This window comes from Monodelphis domestica, chromosome 4 (assembly GCF_027887165.1).
Source record: "Monodelphis domestica isolate mMonDom1 chromosome 4, mMonDom1.pri, whole genome shotgun sequence".
NCBI lineage: Eukaryota > Metazoa > Chordata > Mammalia > Didelphimorphia > Didelphidae > Monodelphis > Monodelphis domestica.
Window position 1 is genome coordinate 296,889,422 of NC_077230.1, and position 19,816 is coordinate 296,909,237.

The 19,816-nt window shown below is 36.0% G+C and overlaps 1 protein-coding gene and 1 long non-coding RNA gene across 6 annotated transcripts in view; one reads left to right on the plus strand and one right to left on the minus strand.

Annotated features, from left to right (window-relative positions):
* Window positions 1–6,496: 6,496 nt before the first annotated feature.
* Window positions 6,497–13,796, minus strand: LOC107648987 (uncharacterized). Its single transcript, XR_001622210.2, has 3 exons — window positions 13,299–13,796; window positions 8,428–8,653; window positions 6,497–6,663 (listed from the first exon to the last, which is right to left on the minus strand). It is a non-coding gene; the product is annotated as an uncharacterized LOC107648987 (long non-coding RNA).
* The window catches only part of CDK8 (cyclin dependent kinase 8), a 119,925-nt gene continuing 107,631 nt past the window's right edge, over window positions 7,523–19,816 (plus strand). For 2 of the 5 annotated variants that reach the window (XM_007495246.3, XM_007495247.3), the window contains exon 1: window positions 7,654–8,459. In XM_007495246.3, coding sequence (XP_007495308.1) covers window positions 8,332–8,459 — 128 coding nt within the window. In that variant the 5' untranslated portion in view covers window positions 7,654–8,331. Of the gene's footprint in view, window positions 8,460–8,619; window positions 8,703–19,816 lie in introns of those variants that run through there. The other 3 variants (XM_007495249.2, XM_001366829.4, XM_056794699.1) reach the window with 3 other exon arrangements.

Sequence of the window (19,816 nt, forward strand, 5' to 3'; positions counted from 1 at the left end):
AGGAATTTATATAAATCGATTTTCTTCTCCACTGTTGCTCAATTTTCCCAGCACTTTTTTTTTTATCAAATAGTGAATCCTTATTTCAGTATGGACAATCTTTATATTTGTCAAATTCCAAGTTATTAGATACATTTGCTTCTACATGTTGTATGCTTAATCTATTCCATCAATTAACCAATTTTAGAAAGGAAAAACAAACTGAGAAAAAATTTTCGTTACAAATTTCTCTAATAAAGGTCTCATTTCTCAAATATATAGAAAACTAAGTCAAATTTATAAGAATACATGTTATTCTCCAGCTCACAAATGAAGCAGGAGGATGGGATTAGAGGCTGACCACTTTGCTTAAGTCAAAGGGAGGAAATATTGGGTGAAAAATCAACTCCACCCTCTAAATATTATTAAAGGGAAATCATTTTTAGGCATATGCTGAACTACCCTTAACAGGGAAGGAGTGCCCAGGGTATCTTTTCAAGGCTTGACTCCCCTCCAAACTCCAGTTCCACACAGCCAAATATTTAAAAAAACAAAAAACCCAAACCCATTTATTACATGAGACAGGAAACAAAAATCAGCAAAGTTATAAATGAGGATATTTCTAGATAAAACACAGAGTGACTGATTTCTCCCATTGCGAGTGAGATATCTCCTCTCAATCTAGAGAGCACCATATATCTTACCAAGGAGAAATTTCCCAAAGTCTCTTGTGAAGGAAGCTGGGGATTAGGACAATGATGGAGGCACTAATTCCTCTACATGTCAGCTTCTTCCCAGAATCTTTCTCTCCCTTCAGAGAAATGAATCTAGAATCTAGAATCACATTATTTTTTTTGAAACTTGGAGCCCAAAGACTAGGATTTCTTTCTTGTCAAGTTCTTGACAATTGAATTTATCTTATACAGGTTAGGATATTGAGTAATGCATCTTCACTAATGAGAGAATCTTATGTAAATGATTGATCAACTATAAGTTATATTAATGCTATATGAAGTAGAATTAGTGACAATGGTCATTTCTTTTTCACCCCTGATTTTATTGGAAAGGAATCCAATTTGTCTTTTACAAAAATGCTATTTCTTGGTTTTCATCATATTCTATATATAATTTTTAAAAGAATATGTTCTATGTTTATTCCTGTTTTTTTAAAAACATAAGTGGTGATTGTATTTTGTCAAAAGCTGTTTCTGCAATGATTTTTGTGGACTGTAATTAATATGATTATTTCAGTTTATAGTTTTCCTAATATTATACAAACCTATAATCTGTGGCATAAACCTGCCCTGGTCACAGTGTATAATGTACATGATTTGTTATTTTAGCTTCTCTAATATTTTAAGGTCTTCTTGCATTTCTCTTTATTCTTGATATTGGTCTATTGCTTTCTTTTCCTCTTTTGTTTCTCCTTGGTTTATGTATCAAGACCACATCTGTGTCAGAGAAGGAATTTGGTAGGATTTCTTTTGGTATTTTTGCAAATAATTAATGTAATAATGGAATCTATTTTCCTTTGAATGCTTGATAGAATTCACTGCTGAATCCATCTGGTTCTAGAGTTTTTTCTTTGGAAGATCATTTATGGCTAAATTTGGTTTTCTACTCCATTTGGTTAATATTCTACAATAGAACCTTACTGAATATTAACCTTACCATAGTTCTTTAGATGAGGGAATTGAATGAATTTTCATTCAACTCTTTCCCTATTCTGACCTCCTCATTCCTCCAGACACCAGCTATTTGGAAGAAGTATTGGTACAGAAAAGAGGTAGGATGGTAGAGTAGTTATCGGGATAATCTTAAGAGTTAAAAAACTCCTTAGAAACTTAGTTCCAATTCGAACTCTGCTACATATCGGTGATGTGAGCATGAATGAATAAATTAAGTTCTCAATTCTCTAGGAAATTGTGATTATAAAATATAGAAGAGTTTCCTATGTGCTTTGATCTAAGAGTGTCTACACTTGGAATTCTCCTATTTTTCAGAAGAAAAAAAACCTTGGTATTTATTCTGTATAAGAGGCAGCATGGTACAATGGAAGGAGTGATGGTCTTGGAGATTGGAGAACTTGGTTCAAATCTCTGCTATGTCACTTAGAAGCTATGTAACCATGAGTACACAGGATATTAATTTTAATTTTCCAAAATTCCTATATTTCTATCAGCCTGTTATCTTATCGACATAGATATTTCCTTCAAGATGAAGATCACAATCTTTCCATCCCTGTTTATCTGATGAGGCTCTTGTCCACGCCTTCCCATAAATTTGACATGGGAATCCACCTAACATGCTGGGAGCCTTCCTTTAGTTCTCTTGGTATCATGAGGAACATAAATGGAACATGAAGGCTGTCCTGTGGTTATCCTTATATTTGTCATGTAAATAGATTTATCTTTTTCAAATACATATTTCTTTGATGTCATTCTTTATTTGAGAGACAATGTGGATGGAGATCTGGCTTCAAAGTAAAATACCTGGGCTTGAGTCCTCTTTTCTAAGTCCTACCTTTGGCACATGTGATGTATGATCCTGAGAAAGTGGTTTGACTTCTCAGTACTCTAGGCAACTCTCCAAGTCTAAAGATACAGAGAAGGTACACCCGGCCCTGATAGAGAGAGGTTCTTCATCTGAGAGTTCCCTGTACCAGGAAAATCAAAAGCCTTTTAGCAAAAATATATCAGCTATCTATATTATTTATCTATATAATTATTCTTATGTATAGTGAAATATAGATATGATGTTATCTATCTATATTATTCTACATAGTGAAAATATATATTAATGGAATATATATTATACATAATGAAACAGCAATTCTAAACCTGGCATCTTCAGTTTTCCAGATCTGCTTCCTTGGCTGGGTGTTGAAAAGCAATACAGAAAAGCCTTACTAGCTCTTCATGCAATAGGATTTAGCCTTCTTCAACAAACTCCAAGCAACAATGCCTCTCTCCTCCAGGGAGCATAGGTCCCAGCAAAATAGATGCAAAGATTGCTTTCCTCCTTTTCCTTCCTCCTTTTTTATATTGTAGAGGGTAGTAAAAGGGCAGTATAAACATCCTTGAGAAGTTTCTTCTCTCTCAAGTTGTAGATGGTGACAAAGGTAGTAGAGTTGTTTACCAGCTAATCAGCTCTCAACAATACATAGCTTTGCATCCAATGAGCATGGCTCCCAGAAAAATTACTGAAGACTGTCTTTCTTTTTTTCTTTTTAAATCCTTACCTTCCTCTTAGAATCAATACTGTATATTGGCTCCAACAGTGGTAAGGGCTAGGCAATGGGGGCTAAGTGACTTGCCCAGGGTCACACAGCTGGAAAGTGTCTGGGGTCATATTTGAACCCAGGACTTCTCATCTCTAGGCCTGGCGCTCTCTCCACTGAGCAACCCAGCTGCCCCCAGGATTGTCTTTTTCCTGTCAACTCTAAACAGCTATTTTTTTCACCTTTAATTATTTTTTTGTGTGTTCTTTGTTCTCTATCTTCTGACTCCTTTGTCATTCAGCTTGTGGCATCTAAAGCCTCAAATCTGGGTCTCCTCAAAAGTATTTAATGTCTGTCCCTTCTCTCAGTCTGAAAAAATCAAATTCAAAGTTTTTTTTAAGTATAACATAACTAGACAATATATATATTTTCCCATATTAGTTTCCTAAATATTTTATTTATTTATAGTCTCTCAGCTATATATATATATATATATACACATATATCCTTAAAAGCTCTGAAAAGTCATATGTAAATGAACTTTGGATAATAATGCCATATAAGCAACCCTACCTTCAGATTTATGCTTTTGATTTCAAACAGGTTATTTATCTGAGGGTCTGTTCTCTCTCAGGTCCTCAGAACTATATTAAGCTGTCTTTCTTGAATGGATTTCTTTTTATTTCTGTCCCTTTAAGCAGCTAGATTATCACTTAGGAAGGGAGAAAGTACCTTCAATTATAAAAAATCAAATATTTGAAAAAATTTTTTAACCTATCATAAATGAGATTTTATAGTTTCTTTTTCCCCTTAACAAATTACATAACAGTAAAGATTTGTTCTACTATATTGTTTGTGAGTTTGCTGGTTCTCTTTTAACCTTTACCAAAAGTACCCTTGATGCATTTGTTAATGCATTATATTTATAAAAAATTTATGTAAATGAAAAGTAGCCATATGTGTTGGTAGTTATTGAGGATCCTTTTCATCTTTAAATCTATAGTTTTTTATTCTACATTTGCTTTAATTCTTGTGTGTGTGTGTATATGTGTGTAATAAGTACTGATTTTTTCCCCTTGGGTCTTTGGTATCAATTAATTTAAATACATTTAAATAAAAAATGTGCTGCTTCCTGCAAGGTCTTCTAGGTAGTAGTTTATGTTTGTTGTCTTCAGTGCCATCTCTACTTCCTGAATCATATCTATAACTGTAAATGTTTGCATCCAAATGTGGTGGCTTCACTTGAAGGTGATAAATTTGTTATAAACATCATTGCAATTGCAGATCTCTTATATCATCCTAGAGACAGGCCTCGATTTTTACCTTTCTGTTTATTCTGTTCCTTTTTTAATACATGGAGTAGTCTTTAATTGGCTTGGGGGCCAGGAGATGAGTGGGGAAGACCTCAAGGTCTGCAGGGTTCTCTCACAGGGAGCCATTAGTGAAGGAATCACGTTGATTCCTTCAGATAGGAATGCTGAAACCCCTAGCTCCTGCTGACTGGCCATTTTAAAGATGCCAATAGTTCTTATTATGCAGTCAATGAAAAACAAAAGCTCCTCCCAACCACAGGGGAGGCCAATGCAGAATGTCTACACATGACTCAGTCTTCATGAAGCTCAACTCAGAAACCCCGTGTTCAAGGGTTCCATCTTAACAAATGGGTGTGATCTGCACATGTGTCAGAGACCCATTAAACATCTTTCATTTGCTTATTTTTTTATCTTCTAGTTTCATTGCTAAATAGCCTTAAGATGACTTTATTTTTGTTTGATTTTTCACCCATAATTCTTTAAACTGTTTTTTTTATTCTCTCCACTGTTTCTATTTCTTAAGGTGATACTGTTCATAATCTTTTATCATTCTTTTCTGTAAGCTTTTACAAACAAGTTTATGTCCCATTCCAGTTCTTGTCATTGGTTGATGTATCTCTCTGCTTGGCAAAGAAACCTGGCTTGCTGATGGAGGTGATTTTTCACCTTCTTTGATTTCCTCATTATAACACTTGATATATCAACTGGTTTTCTGTGAAATTGTGACCTTTATATGTCTTTTCCTATTTCCATTTTCTGTTATTTTGTGTCAAAAACTTATTGAAATGAGTCTAGTTGGATCTGGCTTTTTAAAAAGCATACTATATCTTTCTACTAAATTTTGTTCTTTCATTTAGTTTTAAGTTAATTTTGATCTTTGCCCTAAGAAGTTAGTGGATGACTATATACAGAGAACTGATTTAGAAATGGTTAACATATCAGTAAAAAGTTGTTTCATTTTAATTGAAATATAATCATTTAAATTCTTTGGTGATGCTACCTCATGCATATCATGTCCAGTACTTTTCAGATCTTTTCTCTAAGAAAATATTCATGAAATATAGATGTGACTTCTATGTAGTATATAATTTTTTCTCCCTTCATCTCTTACTCCTGAAATATATTTTATTTGTCCTTGTATAGCTATACCATGCTCATCTTTGCATTTGTCATTTTGTACCAAAATATATCATGATTTACTTTATGATTTATTTTTATTTTTTACCAATTACATGTATTAATAAATTTCCACACAAGTTTTCCCAAGTTATATGATTGAACTTATCTCTTTCCCTCCCTTTCCTACACCCTCCCAGAGCTGGCAGGCTATTCTATCTGGGTTATACATGTAGAAGGTTTACTTTGGAAGGTCCTTTGGAATTTGAAAAATGTCTTTGCTTCTAAATTCTCTGCAACAATACTGGCACATAAACTGTGATAATTTTCATGAATTGTCTTTAGTACTGCCAATATGAGAAAAAAAATGTCCCAAGTTGTTTCTTATTGCCTTTGGATGCAGAATAAGACCAAATAGGCTGGTTCCTTTAAATGTCTTTCCATGGAGAATCTGTGTTTCATTCTTCTATTTAGCTACAACTTCCCAAATCTTTTGGTTTTGTCAATAGTGAAAAGTAAAAATTACTATGCAGCTTCTTTAGTTATACATTCATTTGTTGGCCATTGGATAAGGATCTAACACTTAAAGTCCAAGAGTTAAATTAATGTTAAAGTTGTGTGATTCTTAGATCCATTTTGTTTCCCCCTACAAATCTGTCACCCTTATAGCAAAAGCAGAAGGGGGCAGCACAGGACTGAGGACTGTTTTGTCTTTTTTCTTTTGGTTCATAGCATGCCATAGTTGAAAAATTCATCAATAAGAGGTCCATTAATTTATACCGAGACTCCCTATACATATACATATACATACATACATACATACATATACCCATATATCTATATATCTATATCTATATCTATGATGGTCTTCTGAAAAGGAGAAATGGTTTATTTTCCTGGCCATGTTGGCAGCCTTTTCATGGTAGAAGAAACTGCCAGATATTGTGCTGTATTGGCATAGACTTTATGAAGGCAGGGTCACATCATATTTTTAAGGCAAAGGAGAATGACACTGTGGAGTTTCAGTTTCTTTAACTATAAAAAAGGGATATGATATTTTCATCATCAGTTATGTCAGGCTGGTTTTTAATGAATGTTTCTTGGTAAATTATAATATGGATAAAACTATAACTTGGTAAGGTATAATAACACTAATAATGGACTATGATCTTTTATTATATTTTGGCTCATAGGAATATAAATTTAGAGCCAGAAGTGAACACAGGCATCTCCACCGAATCTTCATTTTTTAAAAATAGAAAACTGAAATACAGAGAAGATGTGACTTATCCAGGGTCACATAGCTAGTGTCTAGAGCAGTGTTTGGATTCTATTTTGGGCAAGACGATGGATTTTACTTTTATCATCTGTGAAATGAGATGCTTGAGCTTGGTGATCTGTAACATTCTGAGTAACAGCTAGCTAATTCAGTAGATTAAACACAGAGCTTGGAGTCAGGAAGTTCAAATCCAGCTCCAGACACCAGCTGTGTGACCTTGGGCAAATCACTTATCCCTATCTGCCTCAGTTTCATTAGCTGTAAAATGGAGATAACGATAATAGCTTATCAACTGCTTACTATGTGCCAGGAACTGTACTGAGTTTTACAGATATTGTAGGTACGATTATAATCTCCCTTTTTGTTGCGAGGATTATATAAGATAATATTTGTTAAGCACTGTGCACATGGCACTAAATAAAATGCTTATTTTCGCTGGTTCCTTCCAGCTCTATATAGACACATGATCTTTAAGGCGACTACAAATCCCAGAATGCAACAAAAACATCCCTCTAGGGCGGAGTCATTCTAGAGGGTGGGAGCTAGGGCGGAGGGAGGAGCCCATTGCTTTCTGGGAGTCGTAGTCCCCGCGCCTCAGACTAGTCCACGTGGTTGACCCGGCAGCAGCTGGGGTTTGCCGGCTGCCTTATACTCTCGCTCCACCGGCTCAGTGAGGCTCGGGTGTCGCCGCGAGGGGCAGCGAGCTCCGAGGCCAAGAGCTATCGGGGCGGGAGGGGGGTGGGGGGGAAAAGGAGGAAGAGGAGAAGGAGGAGGAGGCAACCTGAGGGTTTGCGACGTTTTTTTGCGACAGCCGCAGCTGCGTTTAGTGATTTCCCCCTCCCCTCCGGCCTCCCTCGCCCTCTCTCTCTCTCTCCGTGTGTGTTTGTGTGTGTGCGTGCGTGTGTGTATGTATGTGTGTGTGTGTGTGTAGATACCGGCTGTTGTGTTGGTGCCGCTGCCTTTCCGAGTGAATGTGCTTGCGTGTGTGTGTGTGAGTGGGTGCGAAAGGGAGTGAGTGTGTGAGAGAGAGGAGGAGGAGGAGGAAGGAGGAGAGGGAGTAGAGAGAGGAGCAGCTGCAGCCGTCGCCGCCGCCCCAGCCAGCCAGGGAACGAGAACTGAGAGCTGCTCCGGCCCCGGCTACGACCCCTTCCCTCTCGCTCCCCTTCCCGGGTGGGAGCGTCCCCGGCACCGTCTCTCGGCCCGTCTCTTGCCCCTTCGCTGGATGTCCCCGGCTTCGTTGCGGGGCCTCTTCCTCCTCCTCCTCTTCCTGCATCAGCCGGGGTGGTGCCGCCGCCGCCGGGCGTGAAGCGGGCGGGATCCCGGGGGCTGCGACTTCCTCTGCTCCCCCTTTTCCCCCCGGACCCCGACCCTGACCCCGGACCCGGAGCCTCCCCTCCCCGCCAGCCCGCCAGGAGGCTGTGACAATGGACTATGACTTCAAAGTGAAGCTCAGCAGCGAGCGGGAGCGGGTCGAGGACCTGTTTGAATACGAGGGCTGCAAAGTTGGCCGAGGCACTTACGGTCACGTCTACAAAGCCAAGAGGAAAGATGGGTAAGTGGGCCATGCGGGTGCCAGGGTGCGTGCCTGCCCGGGTTCGCTCCCGCAAGGTGGGAGGGAGGGAGGGACTGGCAGGGTCAGGGGCTCGGGCGGGGCGTGGGGAAGGTGGCTGGGTCACTCCGATGGCTTCTCCCGTGTTCTCCTTTTCCAACTCTCCTCCCGTTCGTTCCAGCTCTCATTAGCCGGCTCTGTGGGAAAAGGCGTGAGTGAGGAATCTGAAACATCTAGAAATCCCAGGTGCTGCTTCTATGTGTATTTCCACTGGGGTTGGTGAGGGGGATTGCCAAATAAGGGAGAAGGGGAGTCTCTAACCCTTTGGGTTGCTTTGCTTTTGGAAAAAAAAAGGTTTCAGCAGGAGAGCTTCTATTCAAAGGACGTCAAAATGGATTTTATAAGTTGCATTATTATGCTGGTGGTTACCCTTCTGGGGACTTTACCATCCCCCTCCCGAGTGACATCTATCAGTCTGGAGAATGGTGCATTTTAAGGGCAGCTGGGATCCTTTTTTCTTCCCTCTAGCCAATTTGTAATCATTTTTACCTTTAAATTCAGCTTTCATTTCTTGGAAGGGAGATGGCAAGAAAATGTTGATAGCAGGAGTTGATTACTATAATATCTCCTATGTATGTGGCACTTGCCATTTAGATTTCATTAGCCCATAGAAGCAGTGAATTTTTACATAGAACAATGGGGGTTTGGTGCATGGTGGGTGGTGAGGAAAGAATTGTAACAAATAGAGACTATGTTGTATGCCTAGCTATTTTTACCCCCCTCCCCAAATATAGGAGCTAGAAGTGAACTTTAAGTGGTCCATTTACTTGGGGAAAAAAATCTTTCCTGTCCATAACTTAATTAAATCTATGACTACTAATCCTCACAATTTAGCTATTCAGAACTGACAAGTGAAATACTCCCTTTCCCTTTGTCAGAAGACAGAATATTTTATAACATCAACAAAAGAGAAGATAGTTGTCAGGGTGAAAAATATGTTTTATTAGCTCCCTGTTTTCTTTTATATAAATGATTCTCTTCCTAGCCTATGTTTCACTTGGAATTGTTGGAAAGAGACTATTCAAGTCCTGTTATATAACCTTTGAAATTTTATTAAAAATCAACATAGTAATACTTGCATATCCTCATAGTTTTTTTTTGGCTAATTACTGCTTAAAAATAGGGCAACTTCATTTTTTGTTTAGATTTGGAAAGCAGGATGTAATGTATTAATCAGAAATGTTAGCACAGGAATAAGCATTTGACAAAGCTGAACTAAGTCATTTTAGAATATTTCAGCAATTAAAAACAACTTGAGTATTCTGGAGATTGAAGAAAAAAGCCCTTATTCAACATTTTTCTTACTTTTAGTGAAATTGCTTTCAAAAATAATGTGAAATAGATAGCTCTTGAGGAAGAGTTCCATAGTTAATGATTTGTATATATACTTCAGCTTTTTGTAGCAGTAAAGCTTTTTATGTATTTGCAATCAATCTTGAGATAATTTAAATACTTGATATACCATTTGTTGAATATGTTTGAAATTACCCCCTTTTTTCAGTCCAGTGCCATTTGAGAAATCAGTTTCTGAAGATGCTGTTTACTCTTTTGTTTTAATTAGATTTTTCATTAAAATATGACTGAAAAAGTATATGCATTTTACAAATCCAGCTTGATTTTCCACATTTTTTCGAAAAGCCTCTTTCCCCCAATAGTGTACGAATTCTGTCAAATTCATAAAATTTAAAACCCTTGGGAATTTGAAAATGAAGTTGTTTAGATCTAATTGTGATTTGTTTTATAAAATTATTGTGACTATAAATTACTGTTTTATTTGATAAGAGGAGCCAACTATATTTTCAGAAATTACCAATGTATACCAATATAAATATGCAAATTTGTGGCTTTAACTATGATTACACATTTTATTAAACCAACTGTATTACTTTATGTTTGAAGGAGATACTTTGCAACATATTTTTATATGACTCATTGTCATGTTTTAATTTAAGCTATTTCAAAAATCAGTAATGGAAAAATTACCATAATTTAAGAACAATTTTGAAAGAATTCTTTCTTTGAATTGAATTTTTTTGTAATGAAAAAATATTGTATTTTTTAAAGGAAATTTTTATTTTGAATTCATTGTGATTCCCTTTGTTTATATGATGAGCTTTAAAAAATGTATTCAATATTTTCATCTAACATTATTTCAGTTTTCCAAAGGGAGTATCTTTTTGGCTGATTCTGATAAAATTTAGTATTGTGTCTCTGAAGCTATCCTTTCATTTTATGTCAATGTAATGTATATAATTTACCCTTGATCTTGGTGATGCAAATTCTACAACTATTAACATTTTTAACACAATAAAGATGTTTCAGAAATTTTTTGTTTTTTGATATTGATTCACTTAGGATATATTCCACAACTTAAATTTATATTACATAACTTAAATTTCAGCCTGATCAAGGCACGGCAATGTACACAAATTTGAAAGTAAATATTGCTGTGAAATTTTCTCTTTACCAGCAATATAGTGAAATAAAACTAGTTTTGTTTAGATATTTTAACACCTGTTAAAATGCAATTAGAATTAAGTCCTTTGGCCAAGTGGACTTTGAATATGGATAATTGTTTCATTAAAGGAAATAATTTCCTTCAATCAAACTTTTGGTTGAAATATATTTATTATCCTTTTTCCCCTTTTAAATTTTGTCTCACCATTCTGTCATGTGACATGTACAATTTAAACATAATCTGTTAAACTTGATTTTTGGTGACTGATAGTGAAAGAAACAATAGAAGATTCTTTTGATGTGTTAGTGTATTTTTAGGGGAAAAACTTCTTTTAATTGAGTTTATTTTACATAATCCTCAAAAGAGTTCTCAAGTGTTACATAAATGCACAATAAGCCTTGAAATTAATTTGTGCCCATTGTCAATATAACTAAGATAGAAAGGTTTCTTTTTCTCTGACTACCAACTTTGTGGGTGGCTTAGGTATTAATTTTCTTCCCAGGTCAGTTGCACATACTCTTAACAAAGTTTAGGCAACTAAATCCAGTTTCTCTGAAAAATATGGGAATATGTGCAGTAGGTAGATGTGTGTGATTTGTGAGTTTAAATGTTTGAACTCAGTTTAAGATCAGATAATTTTCAGAATTAAAAATAAACTTATGATAGTATTTTCATTTCAACACATTTCTTTTAGTATATTGACTTTTATGGATTTCTTGAGAAAGTAAACAGCACATTATTCAAACTTTTTTGGGAGGATTGGGGTGGGGCAATTTAAAAAAAATCCCTTACTTTCTGTCTTATAATTGCTACTAAATATTAATACCAAGGCAAAAGAGCAGCAAGGCATAGGCAGTTGAGATCAAGTGACTTGCTAAGAAATATCTGATACCATAATTGAACCCCAGGTTTCCTCAACTTCTGGTCTGATGTTCTACCTAGCTGTTCCTGAGGACGCAAATGTTAGGAAAAATTCCTTTAGTATTTTTGAAGATTAGTAGGGCTATTTACAAATTAATCCATTAGCATTAATTTAGATATTCATGATTGAAATTATTCTTGGATTATTCAGTATTCTTTATGTTAATGGAAAATATATGTGTGCATACATATATTTCCCAACACAGAATTAATTATATGCTTTCTCTTACCTTATATAATTGGATTTAGTAAACTGGTATATATTCTTATGTGTTCTTGAACTTTTCTTGGATTCTTTATGCCTAGGACCATACTTGCTAATGACTTCTCTATAGTACTTTTCAATAAAAAAAAAACTGGTTTGGTGATGTTAATTAGCTTCATAAAATTGCTTGCTAGTCATTATAGCTTCATGTTAATGTAAATGAAACTTCTTTACCAGAGTTAATAGTGTCTTTTTAAGACTGAAGGTTACAAGGGGAAAAAATAACTTTGAGAGAATTTTTTTTTAAAAATGTATAAAATTCAGTGTATAGTAGATAAATATTTTTGCAAGGTGAGATAAAATTCAATAGCTGTTAACAATTTGAGATTTTATGAAGTTTCTCATAAATAGTCTTGAATAATTATCTTCTATTTTATGTCCATGGTGACTTTGGTCTTATATTGGGACATAGGAGAAATGGATATCTGTTTTACTAATTATTAGCAACCTGTAGAATAACATTCCTTGGCTCCTGTGGGAAAAAAGATGCATGCTGCTGATTCCTTCTCTGCTTTTTTTTTAGAGGCTGCCCTGGGATCCTTTAAATTCAGGACTAGAACTAACTGCCTTTTGTTGTGGTACTTAAGTGATTCATTGGCTCAAGACTTGCTTCATATAATGATCAAAATGAAAGGGTATCAGTACTTATGTATATCTTTCTTAAAAAGTCTACCAAATCTTATTCACTTGGTTAAGCAGTTTAGTTTTATATTATTCTGGATTCTTGAGACCCTTGCCCCATTAAGGAAGGATCATAAGTCACAGATTTGAACTCCTTGGGCATAGGGACTATCTTTTACTTCTTTTTGTTTCCCCAGCACTTAGCATAGTGCCTGGCATATAGCTTAATAAATATTTACTAATTGAATAAGTGATTGATAAGATCTAGAGCTGGAAGGGACCTCAGAGGCCATCTGGCCCAACTTTCTTTAAGGTCTAGTCTATGATTATGTAGATATTACCATCAATAAGATTTGAAACCGGACTTAGACTCAGTGCTTTTTCCACTATACCCTGTTGTTCATTCTGTTCCAGATCCCAAACTACCATCTCCTTTCTTTTTTCTTATTCAGTGCAGCTAGAGGAAATCAGTTGTAAAAGACTAGGTCTATTGCATATTTATGTTGTCCAATCTCACCTGGGTCCTAACTGCTGCACTGCAATCCTTTTAATTTTTCTTGGTTGATTCTTTGTCACATTGGCCACAGTGGTGATATCCCATGTCATTTCTTCTTAAAGCCATCTACAGTACTTGTACATCCTCTCCCTTTCATCAGAGGACTTGTTTTATGTTTTACTGAAAAAATTGTGGCCATCTGTCCTGGGCTTCGTCTGTTCTTTTGCTCTAGTTTTAGAGAATGAGATGGCCATTTTTACTAATGCTAACCCCTTTGGTTGTTCCTGTGGTCCTTTGCCTTCCTGTCTCAAGGAGTCCACTTGTTGGATTCTCTCCTCTAATTTCCAGCTTCATTTTATGCATTGGAAGGTTTTTTAAAAAACTCAGTGTGTTATGAATGTGACCATGGTTCTCCAAAGCTTTGACAATGGAATATATTCTGTAGGACAGTGATGGTGAATCTTTTGGAATGTTTTAGGGGACCCAGTGCCATGCTCTGCCCCTTCCCCTCCCACTGTTTGCCTATACTCCACCCCCCCATTGTGTGCCCCACCCCCTGACTGCAAGAAGTGCCCCACCCACCCCTGTGTTGGGGGGGCCAGTGAGGATGGGGATGGAGATGTAGACTGGCCCAGCCAGGGCTGAGTTCCCAGGGGAGGCTCCAGTGTCCCCTTGTGTTTAGGGGCACAGCCAGGCTACCTGTGGCCCTGGGCTGGCCAATGCTTTGCCTACAGGATGGTGCAACCCCACTGCCCCTCCTCCTGCTTTCAGAGGTGGGGCTAGGTTTTCAGCTGGCTAAGCCAGTGCCAAACTCCACTTGGAGAGAGATTCCAGTGCCCTACCCCCTTGTGTTTGGGGGCAGGGTCCAGACTCTCAGCTGGCCAAGCCAGGGGTCTGCACATGCCCACAGAGAGGTCTCTGTGTGCCACAGGTTTGTCATGTCTCTAGGAGAATGGACCATTTTGGATGTGCTTTGGATGTGATTCTGATGAAGTACTTTATATCTGTTCAAAGATTGGCCTAGATAAGTTTTCAGAGGGTCATCATCAGATTGGCTAAATCTGAATGAGAGTGGTGAATTCTTTGGTACAGCAATTGACACAAACACAGAGGTTGTCATTTATATTAATGGAGAAGTACCACCACTAATTAAGGTATAGGTCCTTAAAGTAAGCTTATATTCATAAGAACTGGAGGGAACCTTAAAAGTTCTCTAGCCCACTTTGTACTAGCTAGGAGATGGGTGGACCTTAAGGATCATAAAGTTTAGTCCCCTTATTTTGTAAATGAGAAAACCAGTTCAAAGGGGAAGTGGATTGTTTAGGACTAGTGATGGAGATAAAGGACAAAGCCAGCTCTTGGTTCCATCTTTTCTGCCTTCCATTCAAGTTCTTTTTCCATTATACTTCCTGTTGGATTGATAAATTTCAATTTAAAGTTTTGCTCTTTATGATCAATAACCTCTTTAACTATTTGGAATTAAACCTTACCTGACTTTGCTATTCTCTCAAGATTTTGTCCTATATCTTTCCCCTTTCACTGCCCTTATAGTAGAGAAAGCTATTTATATTCATTCTGTTTTTGTTATCTATACTTGGTAATTTTTACTTGAATCTCAACCTTGTGAATTCTGATCTTCCCATTTGCATGAAACAGCTCTCACTAAAGTTAACCAACTATCCTACTTACTAAATCTACTTTTCTTTTAGTCCTTATGTTTCTTTACTTCTCCACAATGCTTTGATGCTATTGGGCGTTTCCTCTTTTGGGATAAGTTCTTTTTCCTAGATTTTATGATACTGCTTTTTCCTGATTCTCTTCTTGCTAATCTGTTTCTCAATATTTTCTGGATTCTCAATTTCCATATTCTGACTTCCATGTATTCAAGCTTTGTCCTAGACACTGTCCCCTGCCTCCTCCCACCTTCACCTCCCTTCCTTCTTTCTCTCTTTTCTTTCCTTCTATTTTTTTCTCCTTTATGATCTTCATTAGGTCTCATTTTATCAGTTATTACTATAAAGATGGCTCTCAAACATATTCACCTCCAAACTCTTCAATTTCTAGGCCCTTCCCTGTGAACTTTACTTATAAGATCATTCTGTAGTCATCTGAAACTCAACATGACTGAAACAGAGTTCATTGTCTTTTCTCTTAAACTCACCTTTATTTATTTATTTATTTTGCTTTGTTTCTGTTCAGGACTATTCTAGTCATCCAGGTTCTCAAGATTGTGACATCCTTGATATTCTACTCTTTCTTGCCTCATATCCAATCAATTGATGAGTCTTATTAATTCTATCTCTACCCTTTCTCTCCACTCACATGGCCATCATCATTGAGGCTTTCATTACCTCTTGTACTATTGCAGTAGTCTTCCATTTTGTCTTTCTACCTTTAGTCTTTTTTCCAGTCTGTATTCCATATATTGTCAGCCAAATTGGTATTTCTAATATCTAGGGGCTAACCATGTTATTCTGTTTATTTAAGAAGCTTCAATGGCTACCTATTCTATATTGCTTGACATTAAAGCACTTTACAATTTTGTTGCAGTTGCCTTCTTATAATTATTTTATTATTATTTTTAATAACTCATACCTTTTGCCTTAGAACCAATACTATGTATTGGTTCTAAGGCAGAGAGATTGGTAAGGCCTAGGCAATGGGGGTTGTGACTTGCCCAGGGTCACACAGCTAGGAAGTATCCAAGGCCAGATTTGAATCCAGGATCTCCCCTTTCTGGGCCTGACTCTCAATCCACTGAGCAATCCAACTGCCCCCTTACCCCCTTCAATTAATTATGTTTAAAATACATTTGTTTTTTTTTTTTTTGGTACTACTGAGAGTTTTGCTTGTGGCTACTGCTTTTCTTAGTAGTAGACATTGGCAAAATTAATTACCATAAATTAGCTTTTACATTATATAAGTAATATTAATGTAGAATGTATTTTTTCCAGAGTCATTTCTACTACTTGATGGGACAGTATTTCTCATGTAAACTGCTGTAGAATAACTTCTCATTAAGATTAAAAAAAATTTTTTTTAACTGATATGTTTTGCTTCACTGTGTCCCAATATATTTTTAACTCCACCCAGAGAACACAACAAAAAAAAATAAAGAATAAAGAGTTCAATAGACAAGTAGGTGGTATAGAAGATAGGAAGATAAGATAGAAGACCTGAGGTCAAATCAAGCTTCAGACGGATGCTAGCTGTGTCACTTTGAGCACTCTGTTTGCCTCAGTTTTCCTCAGGTGTAAAATGGGATTAGTAATAGAACTACCTCCCAGGGTTGTTGTGAGGATAAAATATTTGTAAAGTGTTTAGTGCAGGGACTGGCATGTAATACGTAGTAGTAGTAGCTATCATCGTCATTAGTAGTAGTAATAGTAGGTTTTAAAAGCAAGAAATTTAGTAAAAGTAACCACTATTCAAGCTGCTACAACAGCTGTGTTCTACTTCTGTGGTCTGGTGCATTCTCATCCCTTAGGTGACAAACTACCCAGAAGTTGGTTTTGATTTTTTTTTAATTTGCAAATTTATATATTTGTATCCTCAATTATAACTTCTTCCCTTTGTGCCAGTCTTCTCATGGCTTTTTATAGTTGTCATTTTTGTAATTTCTTATGTTACAGTACTATTACTCAGTAAATTTTAAATTCATTTTGACAAAGTTTAAGGACTTCCTTCATATGAGATATTCCCAGTCCTTGATCCCTACCTCTTATCCTTGAAAATTTGGCCTTTTAATGAAAATGTTCTCTTGCCATAATATTCTGCCAGAGCCCTTTTTGGTTTATGTGCAAGTAGACCTTTCTATGTGTTTCATAGGTTTCTATCATGGGGTCATAGGCAGTCCCCAAGATACAAGCAATCCACTTTAAGGATAGTAATTTAGATAGAAGATGGTTCTTTTTGAATGCCTGGAAGTAAATGGTTGACTTTTTGAGACTATTCTGGGATGGTATTTTTGTAAATGTGGGTAGGACATTATAGCAGTGTGTTCTGGTTATCCCAAATTCCTACTTATGATTTTGAGGTGATTTTCTTCAGAAATAATAAAAACTGTAGTGCTATTACTGAGTGAAATAACCTAGAGCTGTGGAAATTAACTACTACATATTAACATTGTTTCTAAGTGCCAAAGGAATAATTACAAATACACTTTTGTAACATTTGTAAGATTGAGGATTGCTTGCATCAAAGCACTTTTGATTACTTGTGTTTGTTTCTTTTTCTTTCCCTTTCTGTATTTCCTTTCTTTCCTTGGCCTTTTAAAAAGATTCCATCTAGGGGGAAGCTAGGTTGCCTCAGAGGATTGAAATCGAGGCCTAGAGAGAGGAAGTCCTGGGTTCAAACCTAGTTCCAGATACTGCCTAATTTTGTGACCCTTGACAAATCACTTAACTCCCATTGCCTAGTTCTTTACTGCTACTGCCTTGGAACCAATACACAGTATTGATTCTAAGACAAAAGATAAGTTTTTGTGTTTTTTTTAATGGTCTTATTGTCCAATCCAGCCCTTTTGGGGCTTTTGATTTTACTTTGGCTATATTTAATAAATGCTTTTTTGGTTGATTCTTTTTATGCTGATATTAATGAACATTTTCGTAATGATGTTATGAAAATGCCACTTTCCTCCACTCATTCTCACCCTATTAAGAGGAGCACTTGATCCTTTTTTGATTAATACATATTTTCAGTTCAGGTGAATATTTTTCATTTTCTCTGTTTCTCTGGAGTAATACTAATCTCCTTTTCCTTAGATTCAACTTTTACAATTATTCTCTACTGCTAAGACATTTCTTAATAGATTGTCAGAATTTGCCCACAGTTTGTCACCTATTGTTTTGAACATATGTCCTGTCTTGGGAATATCTTTTTGCCAAGATTCTTTCCCTCTTTTTGAAGCCCATTTATCAGATTGCTCCTTTCTCTTGTTGTTTGCTCTGTAGGTCTTCCTTTTGTTTTTGCTAGTCAGATTTATTCAACTCCTTTGTCAGATTATTACACCTTATCCTTTGGGCTGTATCTGAGTCTATACCTTATTTGGAGAAATCTGTCCCTTTCAGTTTGATGAACTCTATCATTTTAATAGATGTGAGTCTATACCAATTTTTCAAAGCCTTCTTTATCTTATTGAAAAATAATTTTAGAGAGGCTTGCCCTCTTCAATACAACTTTTCATTCCCCTTTCAATGATTTTTTCATAAAACTACTTTCATGAGTTGAGAGACGTCATGATATAGTGGAAAGAGTCTACCACTTGAATTCTGAGGATCTGAGTTTAAATCCCATGGTTCTTACTACTTGACCTCAAATATATCATTTTATCATCGGATCTCAATTATTAAAAGCTAGATAAGTGTCATACCTAAGACACTAAAAACGTTAAAGCACTCTTGATATTTCAGGGAGGAGAAATGCCTCTTTGCCCAGGAGCTGCTGAATGACTTAGATTGTGTACCAAAAATTGTAACAACTTTAATTTAGAAAAAAAAAGATAAAAAAAACTGCTAAGTAAACGTTCAAACTGAGATAAACTATATATTTTCTAAAGCTATTAAGCTATAATTTTCCTTTTGAATAAATGAGTAACAATACAAAATCTGACAGGTGAAATAAACTTAAAGTCCACATATATATGTACATATGCAGTTACCATGTTTCTGTGTAATAAGGGAAAGAATCAAAAAATACTCGTGGTGATAAAAAGAATAATCACAACATCAGAATGTTTTTTGACCCAAACCTGACCCAAATTGATATTTAATTTGATTTAAGCTCATATACTACAACTTGTTTAGCCATTCCCCAATTGATGGGCATTCCCTTAATTTCCAGTTTTTTCTCTTTGCCATCACAAAGAGAACTGCTATAAATATTTTAGAAAATAGATATTCTTTTCCTTTTCCCCTGATCACTGTGGGAAATAGATATAATAATATTGTTGGGTAAAGGGGCATTTACAGTTTTATAACTCTGACCATAATTCCAAATTGTTCTTCAGAATGGTTGGATCACTTTACAATTCCAAGTGTATTAGTGTCCCCCATTTTTCCATATATCCTCCAACATGTTATTTTTCCTATCTATGATTTTAGCCAATCTGATAGGTTGAGATTTTTAGAGTTATTTTAATAGGCATTTCTCAAATAGATAATGATTTAGAACAGTTTTTTCATATTATTATACACATATATGTATCTTTGATTTCTTTTCTCTGAAAACTGCTTGTTCATATCATTTGTCAGTTGGGGAATGACTCATTCTTATAAATTTGACAGAGTTCTCTATGTATTTGTGATGAAACCTTTAACCAAGAAATTGTCCATAGAACATTTTCTCTGATTTTCAGCTTCTGATCTTGGCTACATTGGTTTTATTTGTACAAAACCTTTTAAAGTAATCAAAGTGATTCATTTTACCCTTTCAACATGCTTGCTATCTTTTGTTTATTCATATTCATTCTTCAATTCATAAATCCAATACACAGTGTATTCTGTGTTCTATTTTGTTACTTATGATATTTCTCTTGATAT